The 26763-nt window shown below is 48.2% G+C and overlaps 2 protein-coding genes across 3 annotated transcripts in view; both read right to left on the bottom strand.

Annotated features, from left to right (window-relative positions):
* The window catches only part of LOC146990486 (tetraspanin-7-like), a 5298-nt gene extending 2238 nt beyond the window's left edge, over nt 1-3060 (bottom strand). Inside the window, exons 1-4 of the mRNA XM_085794722.1 lie at nt 2933-3060; nt 1561-1749; nt 1400-1474; nt 711-806 (exon numbers count right to left, since the gene is read on the bottom strand). Of these exons, the coding sequence (XP_085650848.1) occupies nt 711-806; nt 1400-1474; nt 1561-1749; nt 2933-3013 (441 nt within the window). The 5' untranslated portion in view covers nt 3014-3060. The remainder of the gene's footprint in view (nt 1-710; nt 807-1399; nt 1475-1560; nt 1750-2932) is intronic.
* A 1233-nt stretch (nt 3061-4293) lies between these two features.
* xdh (xanthine dehydrogenase) lies at nt 4294-26081 on the bottom strand. 2 transcript variants are annotated; one of them, XM_085794635.1, is made up of 35 exons: nt 26010-26081; nt 25154-25211; nt 23927-24023; nt 23567-23675; nt 22543-22669; nt 22378-22439; nt 21259-21345; nt 21090-21170; nt 20846-20990; nt 20617-20709; nt 20385-20536; nt 19499-19592; nt 18899-19008; nt 18607-18791; nt 18149-18311; nt 17966-18055; nt 17278-17447; nt 17071-17197; nt 16870-16989; nt 16564-16660; nt 16236-16360; nt 15407-15540; nt 15230-15317; nt 14712-14798; nt 14306-14497; nt 14064-14209; nt 13298-13379; nt 13102-13197; nt 12088-12291; nt 11936-11988; nt 6171-6285; nt 6017-6082; nt 5403-5591; nt 5151-5318; nt 4294-4510 (listed from the first exon to the last, which is right to left on the bottom strand). In XM_085794635.1, the coding sequence occupies exons 1-35, from the start codon at nt 26067-26069 to the stop codon at nt 4460-4462; spliced, it is 4023 nt and encodes a 1340-aa protein (XP_085650761.1). In that variant the 5' UTR covers nt 26070-26081; the 3' UTR covers nt 4294-4459. The 2 variants fall into 2 exon arrangements, with proteins under 2 accessions (XP_085650761.1, XP_085650768.1); XM_085794642.1 differs by having other exon boundaries at nt 21090-21167.
* Between the last annotated feature and the right edge of the window lie 682 nt (nt 26082-26763).

Below are 26763 nucleotides of genomic sequence, written 5' to 3'. Positions count from 1 at the left end.
TCTATCGTTCTATCTATCGTTCTATCTATCGATCTTTCTATCTATTGTTCTAGCGATCGATCTATCTGTCTATCTATCGTTCTATCTATCTATCGTTCTATCTATCGTTCTATCTATCTAGGCAAGGCAAGGCAATTTTATTTGTATAGCCCGTTTTTACAAACAGTTTGTCTCAAAGGGCTTTACATGGCATCATAACAACTGAGGAAAAACTCCATGGAAAACCCTTTTAACAGGGAAAAATCGGAGAAAGCTCAGGGTGAGTAACAGAGGAGGGATCCCTCACCCAGGACGGACAGACGTGCAATAGATGTTGTTACAGACAATAAAGCAGTTTACAGTTTATCTATCGTTCTATCGTTCTTTCATTCTATCTATCGTTTATCTATCGTTCTATCATCCTATCTATCGTTCTATCTATCGTTCTATCCATCTATCTATCGTTCTATCTATCTATCTATCGTTCTATCTATCGTTCTATCATTCTATCTATCGTTCTATCTATCTATCGTTCTATCTATCTATCTATCGTTCTGTCTATTGTTCTATCTATCTATCGTTCTGTCTATTGTTCTATCTATCTATCGTTCTATCCATATTAATTTACTGTGAAAACAAGTAATCGTGACATCCCTAGTAGTCAGTCAATCAATACTGATCAATAACTGATGCCTCATCAATAATCTAGAGAGAGAGAGAGAGACACTGACTCTGCGCTGGACGCCGTCCACAGCCAGACTGCGGTCGTCTCGTCCATCGTACGACATCACAGCGTCAGAGAAGGTGGTGAGGAAGGTTCCTTTGATCTGCACACACACACAGACACACACACAGACAGACAGAGAGAGAGACACACACACACACACACACACACACACACACACACACACACACACACAGAGACACACACACACACACACACACACACACATACACAATGAGTGAGTGAGGCTGTAGTTCTCAGTGTCGTCCACCAGGTGGAGCTCAGAGTCTGGACCTGAACCATCACACCGTCTGTTTCCCTCCCTCTTTCTCACCCTCCCCCTTTCTTTCCCACTCTCCCTCTCTCTCTTTCTTTCCCTCTTTCTCCCCCTCTCTTTCTCTCCCTCCCTCTTTCCTTCCCTCTTTCCCTCCCTCTCTCTTTATTTCCCTCTTCCTTCCCCTCTCTTTCTCTCCCTCCCTCTTTCTTTCCCTCTTTCTCTTCCTCTCTCTCTCTTTCTTTCCCCCTAATTCTCTTCCTCCCCCTCTCTTCCTCCCCCTCTCTCAGTCTGTACCTGGACCATCACACTCTCTCTTTCTCTCCCACCACCTCTGCCTCTGTTTCTCTCGCCCTCTGCCTCCTTTCTTTCTGTCTCTCCCTCCCTCTGTGTGTGTGTGTGTGTGTGTGTGTGTGCGTCACCTCGTGGCGGAAGATGAACCCTGAGATTCCGGCGATGAGCTCCGTCATGAAGACCAGACACAGGAAGACGGCGTACTGAGGTCAGAGGTCACACAGAGGTCACATGACGACAGAGGTCACAGAGAGGTCACACAGAGGTCAGAGGTCATGATGTGACTCACCAGCCTCAGCATCCAGCGGCGCCCCCTGCAGGTGGCGAAGCAGCCGAACAGGCCGAAGAGGACGACGGCGGCGCCGGTGGCGGTGAGGACGGTGGAGCCGGTGGACGGACCGGTGGAAACCAGCAGCAGGTACGGACCCAACATGAAGGTCCACCACAGGCCCACGGACAGCAGCAGCACACCGGTCACCTGAGGGGGCGGAGCCAAGGGGGCAGTTGTCGGTCTGAGAAGTGAAGCTCACTTCCGCGTTCAAAAAACTGCAATCCCCTGGGCTTCCTCTGGGGGCTGGCTCCAGAAGGGAGCATTCTCCATAGACCCCCATGTTAAAATAGCCGACTTAACGTCCTCAATAAACATGTTAAAAGCCTGGTACCATTACGTTTTTCGGTCTGAACCGATAGTTTCTATTTTTTTTTAACTCTACCGTTTTACTGTTATCAGGTTTAAAATTCTGGCCAATTAGGGCGCGGAAACGTTGAGTGACAGGTCTGGAGACCGCTGCTTCGAGGCCAGTGGGCGGGTTCTCGGCTGGCTAACGGCCGCACCTCTCCAAATATGGAAAGTCAAATCCAACATGGCGCAGTTCAAACTCCCGTAGTAGCGGCACAAAACAGACTCCCCCAAACCAATGGGTGACGTCACGGACGCTACGTCCATTCTTTTTACAGTCTATGGGCGGAGCCAGAGGGAGGAGGGGGCGGGGTCAGAGGAGAGGGAGAGAGAGCAGCACATGACTCTGTAATGAGCTGACAGCAGCGTGAGAAAGTCACAGAGACATGGGAAGAAGAAGAGGAAGAAGAGAAGGATGAAGAGGAGGAGGAGGAGAAAGGAGGAGGAGGAGGAAGAAGAGGAGAAGGATGAAGAGGAGGAGAAAGGAGGAGGAGGAGGAAGAAGAGGAGGAGGATGAAGAGGAGGAGGAGGAAGAAGAGAGAAGGAGGAGGAAGAAGAGGAGGAGGAAGAGGAGGAGGAGGATGAAGAGGAGGAGGAGAAAGGAGGAGGAGGATGAAGAGGAGAAAGGAGGAGGAGGAAGGAGGAGAAAGGAGGAGGAGGAGGAGGATGAAGAGGAGGAGGAGGAGAAATGAGGAAGAGGAGGAGCCCTCTGACCTGTGACCCCTGATGTGAATCGTCTCTGAGGAAAAGTTCCTTATAGAAACAAAATGAGTCGGTTTGTAAAGGAGGAGAAGAGAGGAGAGGAGAGGAGAGAAAGAAAATAAGAGGAAGAGAAGAGGAGACAAAAAATGAAGAAAAGAGAGGAGAGGGGAGAAGAGGATAGAAAAGAAAAGAAGAGGAAGAGAAGATAAAAGAAAAGAAGAGAGGAGGATAGAAAAGAAAAGAGGAGGAGAAGAGAAACAGAGTGAACAGAGTTCCTCACCCAGAAGACGAAGGAGTAGAGCAGCAGCAGCGTCTTCAGACAAAACATCACAGGTTTAGTTTCCATCCTCCTGCGAGACATGATCCACTAGGACCAGGACCAGATCAACACCAGAACCAGAACCAGGACTAGGACCAGAACCAGGACCACCACTGAGACCAGAACCAGATCAACACCAGCGACGGCGACGACAAACACAGTGAAGAGTTTCTGAAGGAGCCGACGTCCAGCTGCTGTCAGGAGAGAGAGAGAGAGAGAGAGAGAGAGAGAGAGAGAGAGAGAGAGAGAGAGGTGTGTGTGTGTGTGTGTGTGTGTTTGCGTGTGTGTGTGTGTGTTAGGCGACGTGCAGGACGCCATGTGGACCGGGACACAAACATGTGACCATCATACCTCACACTCACTCAGCACAATTAACATGAAGGTGTCGGCCTGCTGAAGCCCCGCCCCCTGACCTGTCACTCAACTATGAGGTGGGGGGAGGAGGGGAGGGGTGTGGGGGGAGAGGAGAGGGGAGTGGGGGAGAGAAGAGGGGTGTGTGGGGGGGTATGGGAATTAATAGCTGCGCTGTGATTGGTGTGGCACGTTTCCAGACTAACCAATCAACTGTGAGAAATTTAGCGTACAGTATGTGGCGGTTGGTATTTATATGTAGCTAGGGCCGCGAATATGCAAATTAGGCTGATTGGTGTGCCGCTCTCCCGTCTGCTGCGCTGTTCATTCGACTGTGTGATCGCCATTCTATCATTGGCTGAAAGTGAAGCGACGCCTCTTGCGACTACAGCCAATCAAGTCGTGGCAATCACTAGAGCACTGGAAAAGAGAGTAGTCTGGGGCCGTTGACTCACTGTTTTGGTAGGAAACGGATCCAGGGCCAGAGAGACAGACCTTTCCGTCAAAATAAAAGCACCAAGCTAATAAAATGCGGTAAAACTCTTTTATTTAAGGAATATAATTTACAAGAAAGTCCCCGAGCCATTAAGTTAACATTTTGCTTTTATTGTATTACAAGTTAATGTTTATTTTATTTCAATGGTGGTGTCGTTACCTGGTCGTTACTCTCTTTTCCAGTGCTCTAGCAATCACACAGTCGAATTTGCATATTCGCGGACCTAGCTTCATATAAATAGCCACCAGGTGGACAGCGCAGCAGACGGGAAAGCGGCGCACCAATCACAGCTCAGCTATTAATTCCCATAACCCACACCCCCCCCCCCCCCCTTCTCTCCCTCCACACCTCCTCTCCCCCCCCTTCTCTCCCCCCACACCTCCTCCCCCCCCCCTTCTCTCCCCCCACACCCCTCCTCTCCCCCACCCCCATCATTAACTGAAATAAAGGCCTGTATGAATGAATGAATGAATCGTGGCTTCTGGAGGTTTTTTATTGGACGGAAACAGACACATGATGATTTACACATTAACACATTTAACAGTCATGTGACCCAGGGCACGCGATGACGTCACCGATGATGTCACGAGCAGGAACAAAAACAAAGAGGCTCATGGGAGTTGTAGTTTCTCTCCTGCAGCTCAGACTTGAACCGACCACGGCGTGAAGCTTCCTGGTTCAGCAGCAGGACACTGGAACACAGAGAGGACGGGTTATTGATCTGATTATTGATCTGTCTGTTCACTGATCAGCCTGTCTATTGATCGATCTGTCTGCTTATTGATCTATCTCTATTGATCGATCTGTTTATTTATTGATCTATCTAATTATTGATCTGTCTGTTTATTCGTTGATCTGTTTACTGTATTTATTGATCTGTTTATTGGCTGATCTGTTTATTGGCTGATCTGTTTATTTATTGATCTGATTATTGATCTGTCTGTTTATTGGTTGATCTGTTTATTGATCTATCTGATTATTGATCAGCCTGTTTATTAATTGATCTGTCTGCTTATTGATCTTTCAGATTATTGATCGGTCTGTTTACTGATTGATCTAATTATTGATCTGTCTGTTTATTGGTTGATCTGTTTATAATTATTGATCTGTCTGTTTATTGAGCTCTCTGTTCATTTATATATCTGTCAATTGATTGATCAGCCTGTTTATTGATCTGTCTCTTTATTGATTGATCCGTATGTTTACTGGTTGATCTTTTTATTTATTGATCTATCTGTTAATTGATTGATCAGCCTGTTTATTGATCTGTTTATTGATTGATCAGAGCTGCTCTGACCTCGACCCTAGGTGACCTTTGACCTGTGTTCGTACCAGTGAGGTGAAGCGGTCGCTGCAGGCGGTGCGGATCCTCTCGGCGGAGGCGGGGCTGTCCAGTCTGAACGGACCCGTGAGGCCTGACTCGGCGCGGGCGGCGGCGACGGCGTCTTTGATGGCGTAGAAAACCGAGGCAGCGAGGAAAAGCGGCGGCTCGCCCACGGCCTGCGGAGGAAAAACATCAGCTGTTAGCTCGGCGTGGAGGGGGGGCGGCGTCACATGGTGATGATGTCACGGCGCGGCGGTCACCTTGGAGGCGAAGATGGCCTTGTCGTTGGGGGAGTCGCGCAGCAGCGACACCGTCAGGTCGGTCGGGATGTCGCCGAACGCCGGGATCTTGTAGGAGCCGGGGCCGCGGGTGAGGAGGACGCCGCGGGGGGAGTAACGCAGCTCCTCCAGCGTGAAGAGCCCCACGCCCTGCATGAAGGCACCCTCCACCTGCACACACACACACAGGACACACACCTAATACACCTGGACACACACCTCAACACACACAGGACACACACTTCAACACACACCTCAACACACCTGGACACACACCTGGACACACACAGGACACACCTCAACACACCTCAACACACCTGGACACACACCTGGACATACACCTCAACACACCTGGACACACACCTCAACACACCTGGACACACACCTGGACACACACCTCAACACACCTCAACACACCTCAACACACCTCAACACACACCTGGACACACACCTGGACACACACCTCAACACACACCTCAACACACACCTCAACACACACCTCAACACACCTGGACACTGGACCTTCTGTCTCCTTCTGCCTCAACTGTCTCCACCTGTCTCACCTGTCCTCACACACCTGCTGCAGCGTCACTCACCTGTCCGATGTCCAGCGCCGGGTTCAGACTGTGACCGACGTCCATCACAATGGTGGTGCTCAGGTTCTACACACACACACACACACAAACACAGAGTCAACCTCCTGTGTTTCCATGGAGACGGTTGAGTCACACCTGCTGCTTCCTGTCTCACCTGGTGAGCTCCGGTCAGGACGTCGACCTCCACCTCCGAGCAGGCCACACCCGACGAGAAGTAGTTAAACGCTCGACCGGAGTTCGTCTCAAAGTCGTAACCGAGGTCTGGAGTCCTGAGGACAGAGAGGACAGGTGAGACAGGTGAGACAGATGAGGACAGGTGAGACAGAGAGGACAGGTGAAGGAGACAGGTGAGATAGAAGGAGACAGGTGAGGACAGGTGAGACGGGTGAGACAGAAGGAGACAGGTGAGGCAGAAGGAGACAGGTGAGACAGAAGGAGACAGGTGAGACAGAAGGAGACAGGTGAGGACAGGTGAGACGGGTGAGACAGAAGGAGACAGGTGAGGCAGAAGGAGACAGGTGAGATAGAAGGAGACAGGTGAGATAGAAGGAGACAGGTGAGGACAGGTGAGACGGGTGAGACAGAAGGAGACAGGTGAGGCAGAAGGAGACAGGTGAGACAGAAGGAGACAGGTGAGACAGAAGGAGACAGGTGAGATAGAAGGAGACAGGTGAGGCAGAAGGAGACAGGTGAGACAGAAGGAGACAGGTGAGATAGAAGGAGACAGGATAGAAGGAGACAGGTGAGACAGAAGGAGACAGGTGAGATAGAAGGAGACAGGATAGAAGGAGACAGGTGAGACAGAAGGAGACAGGTGAGATAGAAGGAGACAGGTGAGACAGAAGGAGACAGGTGAGATAGAAGGAGACAGGTGAGGACAGGTGAGACAGGTGAGATAGAAGGAGACAGGTGAGGCAGAAGGAGACAGGTGAGACAGAAGGAGACAGGTGAGATAGAAGGAGACAGGATAGAAGGAGACAGGTGAGACAGAAGGAGACAGGTGAGATAGAAGGAGACAGGTGAGGACAGGTGAGACGGGTGAGACAGAAGGAGACAGGTGAGGCAGAAGGAGACAGAAGGAGACAGGTGAGGCAGAAGGAGACAGGTGAGATAGAAGGAGACAGGTGAGACAGAAGGAGACAGGTGAGACGGGTGAGACAGAAGGAGACAGGTGAGATAGAAGGAGACAGGTGAGACAGAAGGAGACAGGTGAGCACAGGTGAGACGGGTGAGACAGAAGGAGACAGGTGAGGCAGAAGGAGACAGAAGGAGACAGGTGAGGCAGAAGGAGACAGGTGAGATAGAAGGAGACAGGTGAGGCAGAAGGAGACAGGTGAGACAGAAGGAGACAGGTGAGGCAGAAGGAGACAGGTGAGACAGAAGGAGACAGGTGAGATAGAAGGAGACAGGTGAGGCAGAAGGAGACAGGTGAGGCAGAAGGAGACAGAAGGAGACAGGTGAGACAGAAGGAGACAGGTGAGGCAGAAGGAGACAGGTGAGACAGAAGGAGACAGGTGAGGCAGAAGGAGACAGGTGAGACAGAAGGAGACAGGTGAGGCAGAAGGAGACAGGTGAGGCAGAAGGAGACAGGTGAGCACAGGTGAGACAGAAGGAGACAGGTGAGGCAGAAGGAGACAGGTGAGACAGAAGGAGACAGGTGAGACAGAAGGAGACAGGTGAGACGGGTGAGACAGAAGGAGACAGGTGAGGCAGAAGGAGACAGGTGAGATAGAAGGAGACAGGTGAGACAGAAGGAGACAGGTGAGCACAGGTGAGACAGAAGGAGACAGGTGAGACAGAAGGAGACAGGTGAGACAGAAGGAGACAGGTGAGACGGGTGAGACAGAAGGAGACAGGTGAGGCAGAAGGAGACAGGTGAGGCAGAAGGAGACAGGTGAGATAGAAGGAGACAGGTGAGATAGAAGGAGACAGGTGAGGCAGAAGGAGACAGGTGAGGCAGAAGGAGACAGGTGAGATAGAAGGAGACAGGTGAGGCAGAAGGAGACAGGTGAGATAGAAGGAGACAGGTGAGACAGAAGGAGACAGGTGAGGCAGAAGGAGACAGGTGAGACAGAAGGAGACAGGTGAGGCAGAAGGAGACAGGTGAGGCAGAAGGAGACAGAAGGAGACAGGTGAGACAGAAGGAGACAGGTGAGATAGAAGGAGACAGGTGAGGCAGAAGGAGACAGGTGAGGCAGAAGGAGACAGAAGGAGACAGGTGAGACAGAAGGAGACAGGTGAGGCAGAAGGAGACAGGTGAGCACAGGTGAGACGGGTGAGACAGAAGGAGACAGGTGAGGCAGAAGGAGACAGAAGGAGACAGGTGAGACAGAAGGAGACAGGTGAGACAGAAGGAGACAGGTGAGACAGAAGGAGACAGGTGAGACAGAAGGAGACAGGTGAGACAGAAGGAGACAGGTGAGACAGAAGGAGACAGGTGAGACAGAAGGAGACAGGTGAGATAGAAGGAGACAGGTGAGACAGAAGGAGACAGGTGAGGCAGAAGGAGACAGAAGGAGACAGGTGAGACAGAAGGAGACAGGTGAGACAGAAGCTTCTGAGCAGGTCCAAACGGAAGCTCAGAGGGGACAGAGCCTTTTCAGTTGCCGCTCCAAAATGTTGAGTTGAGAAGGAGACAGGTGAGACAGGAGGAGACAGGTGAGGCAGAAGGAGACAGAAGGAGACAGGTGAGACAGAAGGAGACAGAAGGAGACAGGTGAGACAGAAGGAGACAGGTGAGACAGGAGGAGACAGGTGAGACAGAAGGAGACAGGTGAGGCAGAAGGAGACAGAAGGAGACAGGTGAGACAGAAGGAGACAGGTGAGACAGGAGGAGACAGGTGAGGCAGAAGGAGACAGGTGAGACAGAAGGAGACAGGTGAGGCAGAAGGAGACAGGTGAGGCAGAAGGAGACAGGTGAGACAGAAGGAGACAGGTGAGACAGAAGGAGACAGGTGAGGCAGAAGGAGACAGAAGGAGACAGGTGAGACAGAAGGAGACAGGTGAGACAGGAGGAGACAGGTGAGGCAGAAGGAGACAGGTGAGATAGAAGGGGACAGGTGAGGCAGAAGGAGACAGGTGAGGCAGAAGGAGACAGGTGAGGCAGAAGGAGACAGGTGAGACAGAAGGAGACAGGTGAGACAGAAGGAGACAGGTGAGGCAGAAGGAGACAGAAGGAGACAGGTGAGACAGAAGGAGACAGGTGAGACAGGAGGAGACAGGTGAGATAGAAGGGGACAGGTGAGGCAGAAGGAGACAGGTGAGATAGAAGGGGACAGGTGAGGCAGAAGGAGACAGGTGAGACAGAAGGAGACAGGTGAGGACAGCTGAGACAGAAGGAGACAGGTGAGACAGGAGGAGACAGGTGAGGCAGAAGGAGACAGGTGAGATAGAAGGAGACAGGTGAGATAGAAGGAGACAGGTGAGACAGAAGGAGACAGGTGAGACAGAAGGAGACAGGTGAGGCAGAAGGAGACAGAAGGAGACAGGTGAGACAGAAGGAGACAGAAGGAGACAGGTGAGACAGAAGGAGACAGGTGAGACAGAAGGAGACAGAAGGAGACAGGTGAGATAGAAGGAGACAGGTGAGGCAGAAGGAGACAGGTGAGATAGAAGGAGACAGGTGAGATAGAAGGAGACAGGTGAGACAGAAGGAGACAGGTGAGACAGAAGGAGACAGGTGAGGCAGAAGGAGACAGAAGGAGACAGGTGAGACAGAAGGAGACAGAAGGAGACAGGTGAGACAGAAGGAGACAGGTGAGACAGAAGGAGACAGGTGAGACAGAAGGAGACAGGTGAGGCAGAAGGAGACAGAAGGAGACAGGTGAGACAGAAGGAGACAGGTGAGACAGAAGGAGACAGGTGAGGCAGAAGGAGACAGGTGAGACAGAAGGAGACAGGTGAGGCAGAAGGAGACAGGTGAGGCAGAAGGAGACAGGTGAGACAGAAGGAGACAGGTGAGACAGAAGGAGACAGGTGAGGCAGAAGGAGACAGAAGGAGACAGGTGAGACAGAAGGAGACAGGTGAGACAGGAGGAGACAGGTGAGGCAGAAGGAGACAGGTGAGATAGAAGGAGACAGGTGAGGCAGAAGGAGACAGGTGAGACAGAAGGAGACAGGTGAGGACAGCTGAGACAGAAGGAGACAGGTGAGACAGGAGGAGACAGGTGAGACAGAAGGAGACAGGTGAGATAGAAGGAGACAGGTGAGGCAGAAGGAGACAGGTGAGATAGAAGGAGACAGGTGAGATAGAAGGAGACAGGTGAGACAGAAGGAGACAGGTGAGACAGAAGGAGACAGGTGAGATAGAAGGAGACAGGTGAGACAGAAGGAGACAGGTGAGACAGAAGGAGACAGGTGAGGCAGAAGGAGACAGGTGAGGCAGAAGGAGACAGCAGGTGAGGCAGAAGGAGACAGGTGAGACAGAAGGAGACAGGTGAGATAGAAGGAGACAGGTGAGACAGAAGGAAACAGGTGAGACAGAAGGAGACAGGTGAGATAGAAGGAGACAGGTGAGACAGAAGGAGACAGAAGGAGACAGGTGAGATAGAAGGAGACAGGTGAGACAGAAGGAGACAGAAGGAGACAGGTGAGACAGAAGGAGACAGGTGAGATAGAAGGAGACAGGTGAGACAGAAGGAGACAGAAGGAGACAGGTGAAATAGAAGGAGACAGGTGAGACAGAAGGAGACAGAAGGAGACAGGTGAGATAGAAGGAGACAGGTGAGATAGAAGGAGACAGGTGAGACAGAAGGAGACAGGTGAGATAGAAGGAGACAGGTGAGACAGAAGGAGACAGGTGAGACAGAAGGAGACAGGTGAGACAGAAGGAGACAGGTGAGATAGAAGGAGACAGGTGAGACAGGAGGAGACAGGTGAGGCAGAAGGAGACAGGTGAGACAGAAGGAGACAGGTGAGGCAGAAGGAGACAGGTGAGGCAGAAGGAGACAGGTGAGACAGAAGGAGACAGGTGAGACAGAAGGAGACAGGTGAGGCAGAAGGAGACAGAAGGAGACAGGTGAGACAGAAGGAGACAGGTGAGACAGGAGGAGACAGGTGAGGCAGAAGGAGACAGGTGAGATAGAAGGAGACAGGTGAGGCAGAAGGAGACAGGTGAGACAGAAGGAGACAGGTGAGGACAGCTGAGACAGAAGGAGACAGGTGAGACAGAAGGAGACAGGTGAGGCAGAAGGAGACAGGTGAGATAGAAGGAGACAGGTGAGACAGAAGGAGACAGGTGAGACAGAAGGAGACAGGTGAGACAGAAGGAGACAGGTGAGATAGAAGGAGACAGGTGAGACAGAAGGAGACAGGTGAGACAGAAGGAGACAGGTGAGGCAGAAGGAGACAGGTGAGGCAGAAGGAGACAGCAGGTGAGGCAGAAGGAGACAGGTGAGACAGAAGGAGACAGGTGAGATAGAAGGAGACAGGTGAGACAGAAGGAGACAGGTGAGACAGAAGGAGACAGGTGAGATAGAAGGAGACAGGTGAGACAGAAGGAGACAGAAGGAGACAGGTGAGATAGAAGGAGACAGGTGAGACAGAAGGAGACAGAAGGAGACAGGTGAGACAGAAGGAGACAGGTGAGATAGAAGGAGACAGGTGAGACAGAAGGAGACAGAAGGAGACAGGTGAAATAGAAGGAGACAGGTGAGACAGAAGGAGACAGAAGGAGACAGGTGAGATAGAAGGAGACAGGTGAGATAGAAGGAGACAGGTGAGACAGAAGGAGACAGGTGAGATAGAAGGAGACAGGTGAGACAGAAGGAGACAGGTGAGACAGAAGGAGACAGGTGAGATAGAAGGAGACAGGTGAGATAGAAGGAGACAGGTGAGATAGAAGGAGACAGGTGAGACAGAAGGAGACAGGTGAGACAGAAGGAGACAGGTGAGGACAGGTGTAGGATCAGACCGACTCACCTGTAGAAACCGTTTGCACTGAGGCTGACTCTGTCGAAGTACGCTGCTCTCACCTGAGACACACACACGTTACGACAACAGTGAAGTGAAACTCATTTCTCCCATGGCTCTTGAACACATCATTGTTTTCATTGTTTTAATTGGTTAATCACCCAGTCCTCCCATGATCCTTTGGGGTTCTTCTTCCTGTAGGGCTCCAGGCGCTGGACGATGATGTCACAGGCGTTCTGCACGGCGGCTCCGTTGAGGTCGGAGGAGGCGGAGGCGGCGGTCGGACTCGTGTTGGGAACCGTGTTGGTGCTCGTCTCCGAGATGTGGATCTTTGAGGGGGGGACGCCCAGAACACGACTGGCAACCTGCACACACGCCACCCATAGATTTTTTTGTGATCAAATGTTTATTTAACAAGAATACAAGTTACAACCAAGAAACATGACTCATTAATTGACAATAGAGACAGTACAAAACAAAATTGACTGTAACAACTAAATTGCAAAATAATAATAGTAACAGTGTTAACCTTGCACTTCAATAAGGTGCAAGAAAAACACGCCACCCATAGATATATATAAGAAGACTAGATGACTCATCCGCCGCTGCTGCCAAACACGGCGGCCATCGTGGGACGGGCAACTCTCTCCCTCAGAGCATTAAGCCTATGGTTCATGTTCTGTTATAATGACCACAACTTGCTCAGTTTTTGTCCGATTTTCAAACGGCTAGGTTTGTTATGAACGTTAGAAATGCAGTTATGATCCTACATACTCAAAATCAGGAATAATTTTAATAATGTGTAACTGTTTTTCCATTAAACTAACAGCAATAGCAATAGCGTTTCTACCAAACCAACCCGTTTGGGAATCGGTCACAGTTTTACTAAGTTATTAAGACAGGATCACCTACCTGAACTAATGCAAGTGTCTGTGTGAGTTGCCTGCCCCAATATGGCCGACTGTGAGCTACGCCTATGCTCTCACCCTCTTTCTCTTCCTGCCCCCCCCTCTCTTCCCCTCCTCTCTCTCTTTCTCTCCCCTTCTCTCTCTTTCCCCCTCTTTCACTGTTTCTTCCCCTCTCCCTCCTCTCTCCCTCCTCTCCTCTCCCCCACACACAGGTAGTGAGGCTGCAGTTCTCCGTGTCGTCCACCAGGTGGAGCTCTGACTCTGTACCTGGATCATCTTGGTGTGGAGTCCTTGTCCCATCTCCGTCCCACCGTGGGTCAACAGGACCGAGCCGTCGGTATAGACGTGGACCAGAGCTCCAGCCTAACACACACACACGTGGTTAATCCAAGTAATCTGACACGTTTGACCAATTTTTAAAAAAGTAACTAGTAACTGTAACTAATTGAACTAATGAACTGACCTGGTTGAGGAACACGGCGGTGAAGCTGATTCCAAACTTGGTGGGGACGACGGCCAGGCCTCGTTTGGTCCAGCGGTTCTGACTGAGGAGAGAGTTCTGGGTCAGTACCGAGCTCACCTGAGACGTTCAATATCCTCCGGTACCAATTTTCATCAGTCTATGATTTCATTTGTAAATAACGGACAGCTGTTTTTCACAATTAAGTCCTCGTCACAGAAGGAGAACTAGATCTAAACGTCAACGTCTCGTCAGTTGTCAGTATTCTCCGGTAGCTTCTCATCAGAGTTTGAGCTGCTCTTCAGTTTCATTTGTTTTCTATCTGACAGAACTTCCTGGTGGCTCTAGGAGTCTCTCCATGTTTCTCCTTCTACATTTTTTCAGACAAGACGATCGCCTCATAAACTATTTGATTTGAAGACAGCATGCAAAACTAAAAACCATCTTCTGTTATAGAAATAAAAAATAAATAGAACAAAACATAAAACAAGTGCATCAGGAGTGTTATAATACCACGGCAGAACGGGACAAATACAAATACTGTTACATCCTGTCCCTAAAACATAAACACTCTGAAAGACTGAGGAGTTGTGATGTTGTTGAGAAATAAATATTCAAATTTCAGAAGTTTTGACTATTTTTTATAGAAATAATAACTCCTATTACGACACAGACACATAAAAAGTACTGAAACAGGAACCGTTGTTGTAAGGAACCGCGTATCGGTCACCGTATCGGTTGCAGGTCGTCAGCAGCCGGTTGCTCTCACCTGTTGAACAGGTCGACGGCGGCGCGGCGCTCCTGGTAGTGAGCGCGGCTCAGACACTCGTCCCAGCAGCGGTCCACCGTCCACTGGTCCAGGATCTGGTTGTACGGCGTCGCCTCTCCCTCCGTGTACAGGTTCAGCCGACGCACCTGGAGCCGGAAAAAAAACAAAAAAACAGAGGTTGCTGATTGGACGCTGCGTTTTTTTTTTCCACGGTGACCTTGAGGTGAAAATTACCCACAAACCTCCTCTGTGCTGCGGCCGAGGCTCTGGGCCACGTCCGTCATCCAGCTCTCAGCGACCATCATGCCCTGCGGCCCCCCGAAGCCCCTGAACGCCGTGTTGGACGGCAGGTTGGTGCGGCACGGGAAGCCGCGGCCGCGCACGTTGGCCACGCTGTACGAGTTCTCCATGTGGAACAGAGCGCGCTCCATCACCTAGACGACCGCATAGGTGACGTCATCACACCAGGGTTAATCACTTCCTCAAAAATAAAAACTAAACTAAAACTGATTCTTGTTGAACCAACTCAAACTAAACTGAAATAAAAAGCAAACTAAATAAAACTTTAAAACTATAATAACCTTGAAGCAAACCAACGAGCCAATGACAGGAGGAGAAAACGAGGATGAGGATGAGGAAGATACTCACAGACAGAGACAGGTCCATGGAGTTCCCACAGTTACTGTAGTAGGAGACGTCCAGAGCTACGACTCGGCCGCTGTCCATGAAGCCCACCTGAAAATAATAAACAATAATTAGATAATAAGTGACAGAAAAATCAATAATGACCGTTTTTATCAGAAATAAATGAGACAAACAGTCTGACATTTTAATATTCTTGATGTGTGACATACAGTGATGTATTTATATTCTCCTCCCTGAAGGATCTGAAGGATTTTGTCTTGATTTTTTATGTAAGTAGGCTACATAAAAAAAACTTCAACAGAAACAGCAATAGAAGAAGCCAAAGTGTAGTGTCTCGTTGGAGGAAGTCTGGATTTCTTCTTTAAATTTGGGAAATAATTATTTCTATTTGGGACAATTTGTGAGAAAGTGAGTCTCTGTTTCTACACAAATTCTTTTTGTTCTTTCTTGCCGTTCTCTTTTTGTATTGATTGTGTGTTTTATGTTTTATTTGTGCGTCTGGATCATCTCTGCAGCGTCACCTTGTATTTTCCGTAGAACGGGTGTCGTCCTCCGGTGATCAACATGTCCTCGTCTCTGTCCAACATGCACCTGACGGGTCTGTTCAGCCTGAGACACACACACACACACACACACACACAGTCAACAACAGCAACAGCAGCTGATGACCGACATGACTGACCGACGAGTCGACGTACTTGTTTGCTGCCACGGCGACCACGGTGGACAGCACAGTGGTGCGGCTCTCCTTCCCCCCGAAGCCGCCGCCCATCCTCTTCACCCGGACGACCACCCGGTTGGCCGGGACGCCCAGAGCCTGGGACACCAGGGACTGAGGGGGAATTATGAGATTTTGGGTTATTTTTCTTCTTTAACACGTCTTCTTTCAGAATAGTGGAAATAAACGCTAGAAAATCCACATTAAAGTTTTTGTTTTACTTCATTTTGTCTTTAAATTTCTCCTAAACTCACCAGGAGTTAGTCTGAGCCATGTCATGTCAGGTGTCATTGTAAAGCTCTCTCTCCCCAGAACAATGATGTCATTTCCTTTGTATCATAGCAACAAATCCTAAAAGTAGGATTGACAATAACAATCTCTGTAATTTTACAGCCCAAGTCTTTAAAGGGCATTTTGTCAGAAAGAGTTTTTCAGACTCAGACTCTGAGCTAGAAATCTCCACTTCAGCAGCACTTCCAGACACCAAACCTTCAACTTTGATCCCTTTCTATATTCTGAAGGTTTTTACAGAGGGGGTTGTTGATATATCATTCAGAGCCTCATTTATACAACATTTTATTACTAAAAACATGGAGACATTAGATGTTTTAGGGCTGGTGACAGTATTTTCTCATTTACAGAGTGATAAAAAGAGATATCCACCATCCTCCTCTGTAAAAACTAAAGACTCTAATATGTCAACAAGATAAAACAAAGTAGCTTTATCCATTGTTCGGATTTCTATCCTGGAAATATTTAATTAGTTATGGCCTCATTTACATATTTAAAGATACAACGTGTGAGTGAACCTGAGTCTTGGAGGCCGACTGCGTGGAGACGAACAGCTCCATCTCTCCGTCTTCTCCCCGGGGGACGGCCAGAGTCACGTTGGTCTCCAGGTAGAAGTGTTCCTGACCCCCCATGTGGATCTCACCTGATAGGACAGCAACACACGATCAATAAACTCTCTCTCCCCCTTCCTCCCTTCCTCCCCCTTCCTCCCTCTCTTTCTCTCCCTCCCTCCCCTTCTCTCCCCCTCTCTTTCACTCTCTCTTTCTCTCCCCCTCCCTCCCTCCCCCTCTCTCCCCCTCTCAGGAGAAGTGTGACACACACACACAAACACACACGTGTTCCTACCCTCCAGGACGTGGTCGGCCTGTTTAAGCCCCGCCTCCAGGTCTCCTCTCTGGATGGTTCTGATTGGCTGAAAGAACGACTGTGCGGCGATGGCCTCCTGTCAATCAAACCGACAACACGCGACGTTAACTCTGTGTGTGGTGTAGGGGGCGTGGCCTGTGGAGGGGGCGTGGCCTGCGGCAGTCAGGTGTGTGGTGGAGGGGGCGTGGCCTGTGGAGGGGGCGTGGCCTGCGGCAGTCAGGTGTGTGGTGGAGGGGGTGTGGCCTGTGGAGGGGGCGTGGCCTGCAACAACAACATGTGCCTCACCTGGATGGTGACGACGGCCGGCAGCTCCTCGTACTCCACCCTCACGGCCTTGGCGGCTCTCTGCGCGTTGAGCTGCGTGTCGGCCACCACGGCGCCGATGATGTGGCCCACGCACGTCACCTGCAGAGGGGGAGGGGCTTGGCGTTAAGGGGGGAGCGGACGGAGCCACCTGATTGGTCAAAGCGACGGACACACACACACCTCTCCGTCGGCGAGGACGGTCTCGTCGTGCGCGATGGGTCCGGTGGCGTTGGAGCCGGGGATGTCGGCGGCGAACACGCAGGTGACGACGCCGGGGAGACGCTCCGCTGCCGTGGCGTCGATGGAGCTGCAACACACACACACACCTGGGTTAGATGGCGCCACGCACAAAGGCGTGTGCGGCGGGTCGAGGGGGCGGAGCCTCACGTGATGCGAGCGTGCGCCCGGGTGCTGGTGACGAGCGCCAGGTAGAGCTCGTTCTCGTACAGCGGCACGTCGTCGCAGTAAACGGCCTCGCCCGTCGCCTGCTTCATGGCCGACAGGTGCATGATGGGACGGCCGACCACGTCGTCATGGTGCTGCCCCGCTGGCACCGCCTGCAGCACGGAGGAGGGGGAGGAGTTACAGCAGGACGCCATCGCACGCGGCCGTTACGGACAGCGCTTTTAATTTGTAATAGTTAGAGACTTTTATTTTGAAACTGTAACACTTTAGAATAATGTACACAGAGGTAGAGTAGTTACTGAGTAACTGATGAGAAGTTACTGAGTAACTAATGAGTAGTTACTGAGGAACTAATGAGAAGTTACTGAGGAACTAATGAGTAGTTACTGAGGAACTAATGAGTAGTTACTGAGGAACTAATGAGTAGTTACTGAGGAACTAATGAGTAGTTACTGAGGAACTAATGAGTAGTTACTGAGGAACTAAGGTACACAAAATTAGAGTAGTTACTCATTTTGATGTCTCACTTTACTTTAGAGTACAAAAAGAGTAACTAATGATTAAGTAATAGTTACTTCCTTAGTAACTACTCATTAGTTCCTCAGTAACTAAAGTAACTACTAGTAAAACATATTGATTGATTTCCAATAACCGATCAGTCTGTTTGTACCTGGTAGATCTGGGTGCTGGTCGGAGTCCGGTGGTGAAACGTCTGCGTGGCGCTCGCACAGTCTGACGCCACCTCGTCCACCGCCACGCCCTGAGGAGACAGCGTGGGGCGTTCAGGGACCACGACACAACCCGGTGTGTTTCTACGTGTGTGTGTGTGTGTGTGTGTGTGTGTGTGTGCGACCTGCTGGCGGAGCCGCTGCAGCACCGTCAGGTAGAACTTGTAGAAGAGGCTGAGCGTCAGAGTGCGCCGGTACGTCACCATGCCGCCCGGCGCCAACGGGTCCAGGGTCAACTCCTCGGCCAATGAGGAGCAGGCATCCTGTAGAAGCCCCGCCTCCCAGCGCCTGATGACATCACACAGTTAACTGTTCATCCACTTTACAATAAGGTACACAGAGTTAGAGTAGTTACTGAGGAACTAATGAGTAGTTACTGAGGAACTAATGAGTAGTTACTGAGGAACTAATGAGTAGTTACTGAGGAACTAGGGTACACAGAAATAGAGTAGTTACTCATTTTGATGTCTCAGTTTACTTTATGGTACAAAAAGAGTAACTAATGATTTACTAATAGTTAGTTCCTCAGTAACGACTCATTAGTTCCGGTGTGTGTGTGTGTGTGTCTGTGTGTGTGTGTTACCTTCCCAGCAGTCTGTCGGCCGTCTTCGTGGCCATCACCGTGGTCGCCGCCATGCCGCCGTAGCTCAGCCTCAAGTCCTCGACGACGCTGGTGCCGGGGGCGAAGGTGACGTTCATCGCCGCGGTGATGATGCTGATGTCGTCCTCGCGGCGCGGCGATTGTTTGTAGGCGCAGACGAACTGACCCTGAGGCGAGGGGAAAAAAAGAGAGACGTAGACGATAACAGGGTCAGAGCGTGACAACAACAGTTTTTCTGATTGACAGGTGGTTGCCGCGGTGACTGCGCCCCCACCTCCTTGCTGTAGGGGATCTCTATGGCGACCAGGACCTCCTCACGCCTCAGCGCCGTCCTCCTGTAGCCGGGGAAGAAGGCGCCGTCCATCTGGACCTGACGACTGCCATCTGACACACAGATCACACACTGTTATTATGGGATGTAGAGTAAAAGATCACATGACCGTTAGGAGTGTTTCTAACGAGCAGAGGAGGTGACCCTGAACGCAGCAGCGTGACCGTTCGGCGCCACGAGACGATGCGTAGTATTCAGAGAATTCACTACTGCATACAAACCCTATCAAAATAAACTACACGCTGCAGAGATAATGTGATAGGAGCCGCGTCGGATTTCAAAATAAAACACTGATTAAAAAAGAAAAGTTACAAATGTCAGTTTTACACTTATAATGTTTTTAATTCAGGTATGTGTGACCGCTGTGTGTGTGTGTGTGTGTGTGTGTGTGTGTGTGTATGTGTGTGTGTGTGTGTGACCGCTGTGTGTGTGTTCAGTCTTTTTTCTATCAGTGAACTCTGATCTCTGTTAAAAAAAAAGCAAAGCGTGGTGGTGAAACAGATTCCTGGAATATCACACAGATAAAAAATGTGTGTGTGTTACCCTTGTCCATCAGTGTGAGTGTGCATCCCGCGGCCATGAACACAGGGTTGAGGTCGGATATCGGGCTGGCCGTCATGATGTTTCCTCCAACCGCCTGAAAATAACAACAATTACAGGAGCCGTCTTTAAAGGGATAGTTCAAGATTTTGTCAAATTGGCCCATTGCCATAATCCCTATAGTCTTAGCAGTAGGTTCGTTACCTTTAATTGTCGGTGCAAGCTATTTTTAGAACGGTGGAGCAGAGCCGTGAGCTGCTCAGAGCTACGCTACGGAGGCTCATGGGAATTCTTGGTTTCCCTCATCAAACTCATCAAATACACAATCCAACAACTCCACAACACTCTGGTGGACAGGTTGTGACCTGCACATTCACCACGTTATGAGATAATAACACAACGTTACCACACAGAGTTGTTTTAGAGGGAAATGCAGAGACTGCTTGATTAAAAACTGTCCCTGAAGGCAACGTGCATCAGCGGTTTTGCATGAATTTCCCTCTAAAACAACTCTGTCTGGTAACGTTGTGTTATTATCTCATAGTGTGGTGAATGTGCAGCTCACAACTTGTCCACCAGAGCGTTGTGGAGTTGTTGGATTGTGTATTTGATGAGTTTGATGAGGGAAACCAAGAAATCCCATGAGCCTCCGTAGCGTAGCTCTGAGCAGCTCACGGCTCTGCTCCGCCGTTCTAAAAATAGCTTGCACCGACAATTAAAGGTAACAAACCTACTGCTATGACTATAGGGATTATGGCAATGGGCCAATTTGACAAAATCTTGAACTATCCCTTTAACAAGGTAAACAAGCACATGTGGGCCAATCAGAGGAAAGTAAATATTTGTGACATGTTTCCTTTAATGTCTCCTGTGACATCATCACACTCACCGCCACGTTGCGTATCTGCAGCCCGGCGAACCAGCGCAGCTGCTCCAGGACGGCGAGGAAGACCTGCGTCTGGTGAGGAGGAAGAGTCTCCGCCGCCGCCTTCAGCACCGCCGCCATGTGGCTGAGGGTGCACGCCGCGCCGAACACGATCCCTGAACACACACACACACACAGGTTGTCATGGTGACCGGTGGAGCCACACATTAAAGCCGATTGGTCGGCGTGTCGTTACCTTGCTCCGTGTGCGTGACAGCGTTCAGCTCGGGGATGAAGCTCGGCGCCAGGATGACGGGGTAGAGCATGTTCTTAAACTTCACCTCGATGCCTGGTGACACACACACACACACACACACACACACACACACACAGACCCGATCAATCAATCAATCAATCAATCAATCAATTGATCAATCAATTGATCAATCCATCGATCAGTGACTCCATCAGGGTCTGACACTGACCCACTTCCGTGTTGCCCACGACGACGCGGGCGTCCGGATGTTTCCACTTCAGACGCAGGAACTCGTCCAGACTGCTGGGCTGAAACCACGCCGCCCGGTCGCCACGGAAACACAGCGACCGCGATGCCTGGGCTTTGGTGAGAGACTGGAAGAAGAAGAAGAAGAAGAAGGATCAATAAACTTTATTAACACAGCTCGTTTATGAACAGACTGTCTGTGTGTGTGTGTTGTTGTTGTTGTTTACCATGAGCTCCGGCGGGAAGATGACTTCCTGTGTGGGGTCAAAGGGCGCGAACTCAGCGGCGTTGAACAGAGACGTGTTCTCCTGCACACACACACACACACACACACACACGATTAATAAACTGAACTCAACCGACCTGATGATGATGATGATGAAGGCTCAGACTCACCTCCTCCTCCTCCTCTTCCTTTGCTGCGCTCCCATTGGTCAGACAGCAGCCGTTTTCCCGCCCTCGGCCTCCGCAGCAGCCGCCCTCCTGCAGCCACAACACAACAACACAACAACACAACGTTTTATCAATGTTTAATTCAACCCACAGCTGGTTAAACACCGACTGACTGTGGGAACGGGTTTAACTCCTTTTATCTCTGTTGTTTCATTAAGTGTCAAACATGTTTCCTGGAGTTTAACACCTATTTTGAGCCGAAGGTTTCCATTAGTATGTATATCATCAGTATTACCTAATGTTAGGATCCACACCACAGCCACTGTTCTTCATTTAACCATCAGTGAGGAGTTGTTCTTGTTCAGACTGAACCACAGGAAGATGCTTTAGTGTTGGAACAGACATAAACCAACACAGATGCATGTTTGGCGCTGTGGTCTCAGTTTTTAGTTACATTTTACCCAGGTTGTGTTACAATAAGGGCTGCAACTAACAATTATTTTCATTATCGATTAATCTGTCGATTATTTAAACGATTAATTGATTTGTTGTTTGTTCAATAAAATGTTAAAAATTTTTGAAAATGCCAATCAGTGTTTCCTCAAATGTCTTGTTTTGTCCACAAACCAAAGAGAGACTCAGTTTATTGTCATAAAGGAACAAAGAAACCAGAAATATTCACATTTAAGAAGCTGAAATCAGAGAATTTGGACTTTTTTTCCTTGAAAAACTACTCAAACTGATTATTTGATTATCAAGATATTTGACGATTAATTTTAATAATTGGATTTTTGTTCGATTTATCGATACATTGTTGCAGCTCTGGTTACAACAGGTTGTAACAGTGGCACTCTCTCTCACAATTCTGTGATTTGGTTCAGTGGTTCTCAAATCTTTTTACATCAAGGACCCTAAAAACACCAGAAATACACAAGTATTTGTTCCGAGACTGAAGAAACGTTACTTTTTTAGTCAATGTACGTTCAATTTAGGGCCAATGGCGAAAAAAAAAAGTGGAAAGAAAATCTAGAAAAAAAGGGGTAAAATTTCAAATAAATAAATTAAAAAGAATAATAATTTCCCCAAAACAGTGTGTAGGTGTGCAGTGTGTGTGTGTCTGACCACAGTGAAGGTCTTGTATCCCTCCAGGATCGGTCTGTATCCGGTGCAGCGACACAGATTCCCTGAAAATCATCACAAACACACAAAAAAGTGTAAAAAAAAACCAATAAAAACCATCATCCCACCACATCACATTCCATAATGCCACAGTCCATCCTCCACTACCTTGGAAGGCCTCCTCCACGTCGGCCATGTTGGGGGCGGGGTTGTTCCTGAGCAGAGCGTACATGGACATGACGATTCCCGGCGTGCAGAAGCCGCACTGCGAGCCGTGAGCCTTCGCTATTCGCTCCTGAGCAGGAAGTCACACAGTTACACACACAGCAGGGTTATTATGGTTCACTAAGAATAAAACTAGCTGAGACAAAATCATTCAGTTAACTGAAATATAAATAAAAATGACTATTAAGGCTGATGGTCGGTAAACAGGTACAACAGCAGCATGAGGACACAAATGGGCTGTTTGTGTAGTTTTCTGAGCTTTTTCAACATCTTTTAAACAGTCAGACCTGATCTGACCCACAATTAAATAAATAAAAAAGCAACTGTACAGTACATCTCCCCATGTGTTTCAAATTTTAAAAATCATTTAATTATTAAATAGTTGGGGAAAAGTTCTTAATTTGTGGAATAATCAAAAGTTAACTTTATTTATTTATCACTATGATGGTTTAAAAATCAGGTGCAAAATATAAATCAGTAAATGTATATATACTAAATTATAAATGTTTATTTGACCGGTTTGAACTGAATTTAAATCCCATTTAGTTCCTGAATCCACCAAACTGCTGAGATCAGAATAATCAATAAGGTTCTGGATCAAAGTTTTCCTGATCCCACTAAAAAGTTCTGAACAAGACAAACTGAGGATTTGATCCAGATTAAAATGTAAAATTGGATTTTGTGATCTAATCTGATCCAGAATCTGTTTTTAGTTTTGAAACAACTCATTTTCAAGATTTGATCCGATCGATTATCCAGAATCCTTTCACCTAAAACCTGAATAACTAAAACTAAGACTCAGACTAAATGAAAACTAGTCAATTCCTCTAAAATAAAAACTAAACTAAAACTGCTTCAGCAAACTGAGAAACGAAATAAAAATAGAACCTAATGAACATTTTAAAACTATAACAACCTTGGTTCTCATGTGTGACATCATCAGTGTGTGTGTGACGCTGTGTTTCACCTGTACGGGATGCAGCTTCCGGGCCACGCTGCCGATGCCCTCCACGGTCGTCACGGCGACCAGGTGTAAGGAGCAGAGCGGGGCGAGGCAGGCGTTGACGGCGTAGTGACTGACGGCGGCGGAGACGGAGGGCGAGGGGGGCGGAGTCAAGGAGCGTAAAGTTAAGTAATGAAAAAAAAAAAGAAAGAATTCTGCTCACTCACGTGGCGTTCACTGACCAGGGCGAGAAAAATCAGTTTGTCATCATCAAAGATTAAAGTGTGTCAATGTCAGATGAGAGCACATGACTGCAGCTGACGGCACGCTTCATCAACACACACACACACACACACACACACACACACACACGGTGGAGGATACAGCAGCCGTTGAGTGTGAGTCTGGTATCTGGACAACATGACGGTGCAGGCTCCACAGCCGCCTTCAGCACAGCCCAGCTTGGTCCCTGTCAAACCCACTGCACACACACACACACACACACACACACACACACACACACACAGATACAGATACAGTGAATTATTGACCTCCACATGTGACCATCTTCACCGTGGAGATACATTAAAGTGTTAACGAGTCAATGATCAGACGATCACCTGTGTCCTCGTGTTGTTGTTTAAAGGGACAGTTCAACATTTAGACAGATCCTCCTCTCACCATAATCCCTATAGTCATAGCAGTAGGTTCATGACCTTTAATTATCGGTGCATGTTGTTTTGAGATGGGCGGGGCAGAGACGTTAGCCTCATAAACCAGCCTCTCGCGGAAATGCATTTCATTTCATTTCTCGGGAGAGTCTGGCCTCATTCCCCCTGTAAGCGTTTGGGGTGGGCGGGAGCTGGGCGGGAGTAGTAGCGTTGACACACAACCCCATTCAGCCAATCAGCAAGTTGGTGTAGTGACGGGGCTTTGCACCAGTCGGTCCCTGATTATAGTTCCGGCTGCATTTCCCTCTAAAACAACTCTGTCTGGTAACGTTGTCTTGTCCACCAGAGCGTTGTGGAGTTGTTGGATTGTGTATTTGATGAGTTTGATGAGGGACAGGGGACCTGTACCGTTCACCTCCATTGTGTTCACTGAGCAGCTCACGTCTCTGCCCCGCCGATCTCAAAACAACATGCACCGATAATTAAAGGTGAACCTACTGCTATGACTATAGAAGGGTTATGGTGAGAGGAGGATCTGTCTAAATGTTGAACTGTCCCTTTAAACAACGACGCGACTTCTGATCATTGACTGTGTGTGAACTCTGATCTGTTGGTTTGTTGTTTTACTGGAATAAAACTCTGGTTGTGGTTTGATGTGACTGACGTGAGGAGGAAAGAGGAAGAAGAAGAAGAACTTAATTGATCCTTAAAGAGAAATTGAAAGACGTCTCATCTATTTATTAAAACAATTATGAAATGAATCAATGTGAAGAAGTGAAAGAACTTCGTGATGACTTCATGTTGTGAAACAGTAAATTGTTTCAGTCCGGTGACACTGAAACACTCATCATGGCCGAGTTTAACAACGTGCAAGGAGATGATTTAAAATAGATAGAATATTTCTTCATATATGTGCATCTGTGTGTGTGTGTGTTCATACATTTCCTCCTCAGATACGTGAGCAGCGTCGTCTCAGGATCAGCATCTTTCTCCACAATCTGGAAACACAAGGATGAATAAAAACATCACATATAGATAGATAACAACACTGTAACACACACACACACACACAGAAACAGAGTGTGTGAGGAGTTATAAGAGTGACAGTGTCATCATGTTGGAGTTAATAAATAAACAGCAGAGAGGACAGGACGTACTGGTTTCTGAGCCTCTGGTCAAATTAAACAGTTTTTTTTCTTCTTTTTTCCATTGAATTCATCAGTTATTAAAAATACATGTTTTATTGTACTGATGTAAATACATTTATATATTTAATAAAAATGTTCACATTTATTATACATATCTTGTTTGATTGTTCATTTTCCTGTTCACATCATATTTATAAGATAGATAGATAGATAAATACTTATCCCGAGTGAAATTCAGTTTCTCAGCTGCACAATAAACATCATCATTCAACAAGACAACAGATCATAAGATTAGTGCATAGAGAATAGAAGGATACTTAGAATAAAGAAATTCAAGGTAATAAATAATAAATAAGATTTCTATTTTCTCCTCGTCACTCAAACGCAACACATTCTGATTATCAACATTATTTATTAATCATAATTATAATAAATATGGATCAAATCGATCATGAAGCATAACAGAGGGTTAATTATCATGTTATATACAGATCAATTAGAACAGATAGGAGGCTAATATCGATGATCTTTCAGTCATAAATCAATAGATAATCGATATAACCGAAAGTTAACGCACTGAATATAATTTTTTTATTGCTTTACAAATAATAATAGCTAATAATAATTTTTTTTTTTTTTTTTTGTTACCTTTTTGCCGTTAACGAAGAACACGAGCTCGTCGGTCATGGTTCCGTCCTTCTCCGTCATGTCTCCGGTCCTGAATGTCTCCTCCGACCGCGGCTCCGCAGCTCAACCCTCCGCCCAGAGAGAGAGAGGTGTGTGTCTCCTCCTCCTCCTCCTCCCGGGACACACACACACACACACACACACACACACACACACACACCGGCCGACACCGAACAGGCCGAACGTCGCGGTGCCTTCACGTTCACCCGAGATGACCCGGAAACTTCCCCGTTCCTCACACCAGACAGCACCACCGATCAATCAATTAATGAATCAATGAATCCATCAGTCGCCACAGAGGAGACTGATGAAGGAGCTTCTGTGTCGGAGAGCAGCAGCAGCACTGATTGGCTCAAACCTGTGACCTTTGATGTGACTGATAATCACACTTTACTGTCTGCTAATTATTCACAGAGGCCAAAGGTCAGTCAGCTGCTGCAACACACAGGGTTACAGCCGGTCAGCGTGAAAAACAAAGCAAAAAACTAGAGGAAAAATACATGGTATAAAAATAAATACAGTGTTTAAAACTGTTCAATTCAAATAAAACAACAATCAAGAATAGAAATAATGAATAATGTGTAAAATAACAGATGGTGACGTGAAATAAAACAGTATTATGTCACATGAGGTGAAACATCTCTTAAAAAACACAGGAAACACGACCGCTGTCATAAAGCTCAGAGAGCGTGGCGGACGACTGCAGACTGACTGA

This window comes from Trachurus japonicus, chromosome 2 (genome assembly GCF_045865225.1).
Source record: "Trachurus japonicus isolate A0001 chromosome 2, Traja_1.0".
NCBI classification, from domain to species: domain Eukaryota; kingdom Metazoa; phylum Chordata; class Actinopteri; order Carangiformes; family Carangidae; genus Trachurus; species Trachurus japonicus.
Note: the sequence above shows the minus strand (reverse complement) of the source record. Positions and strands in the feature narration are given on the sequence as shown.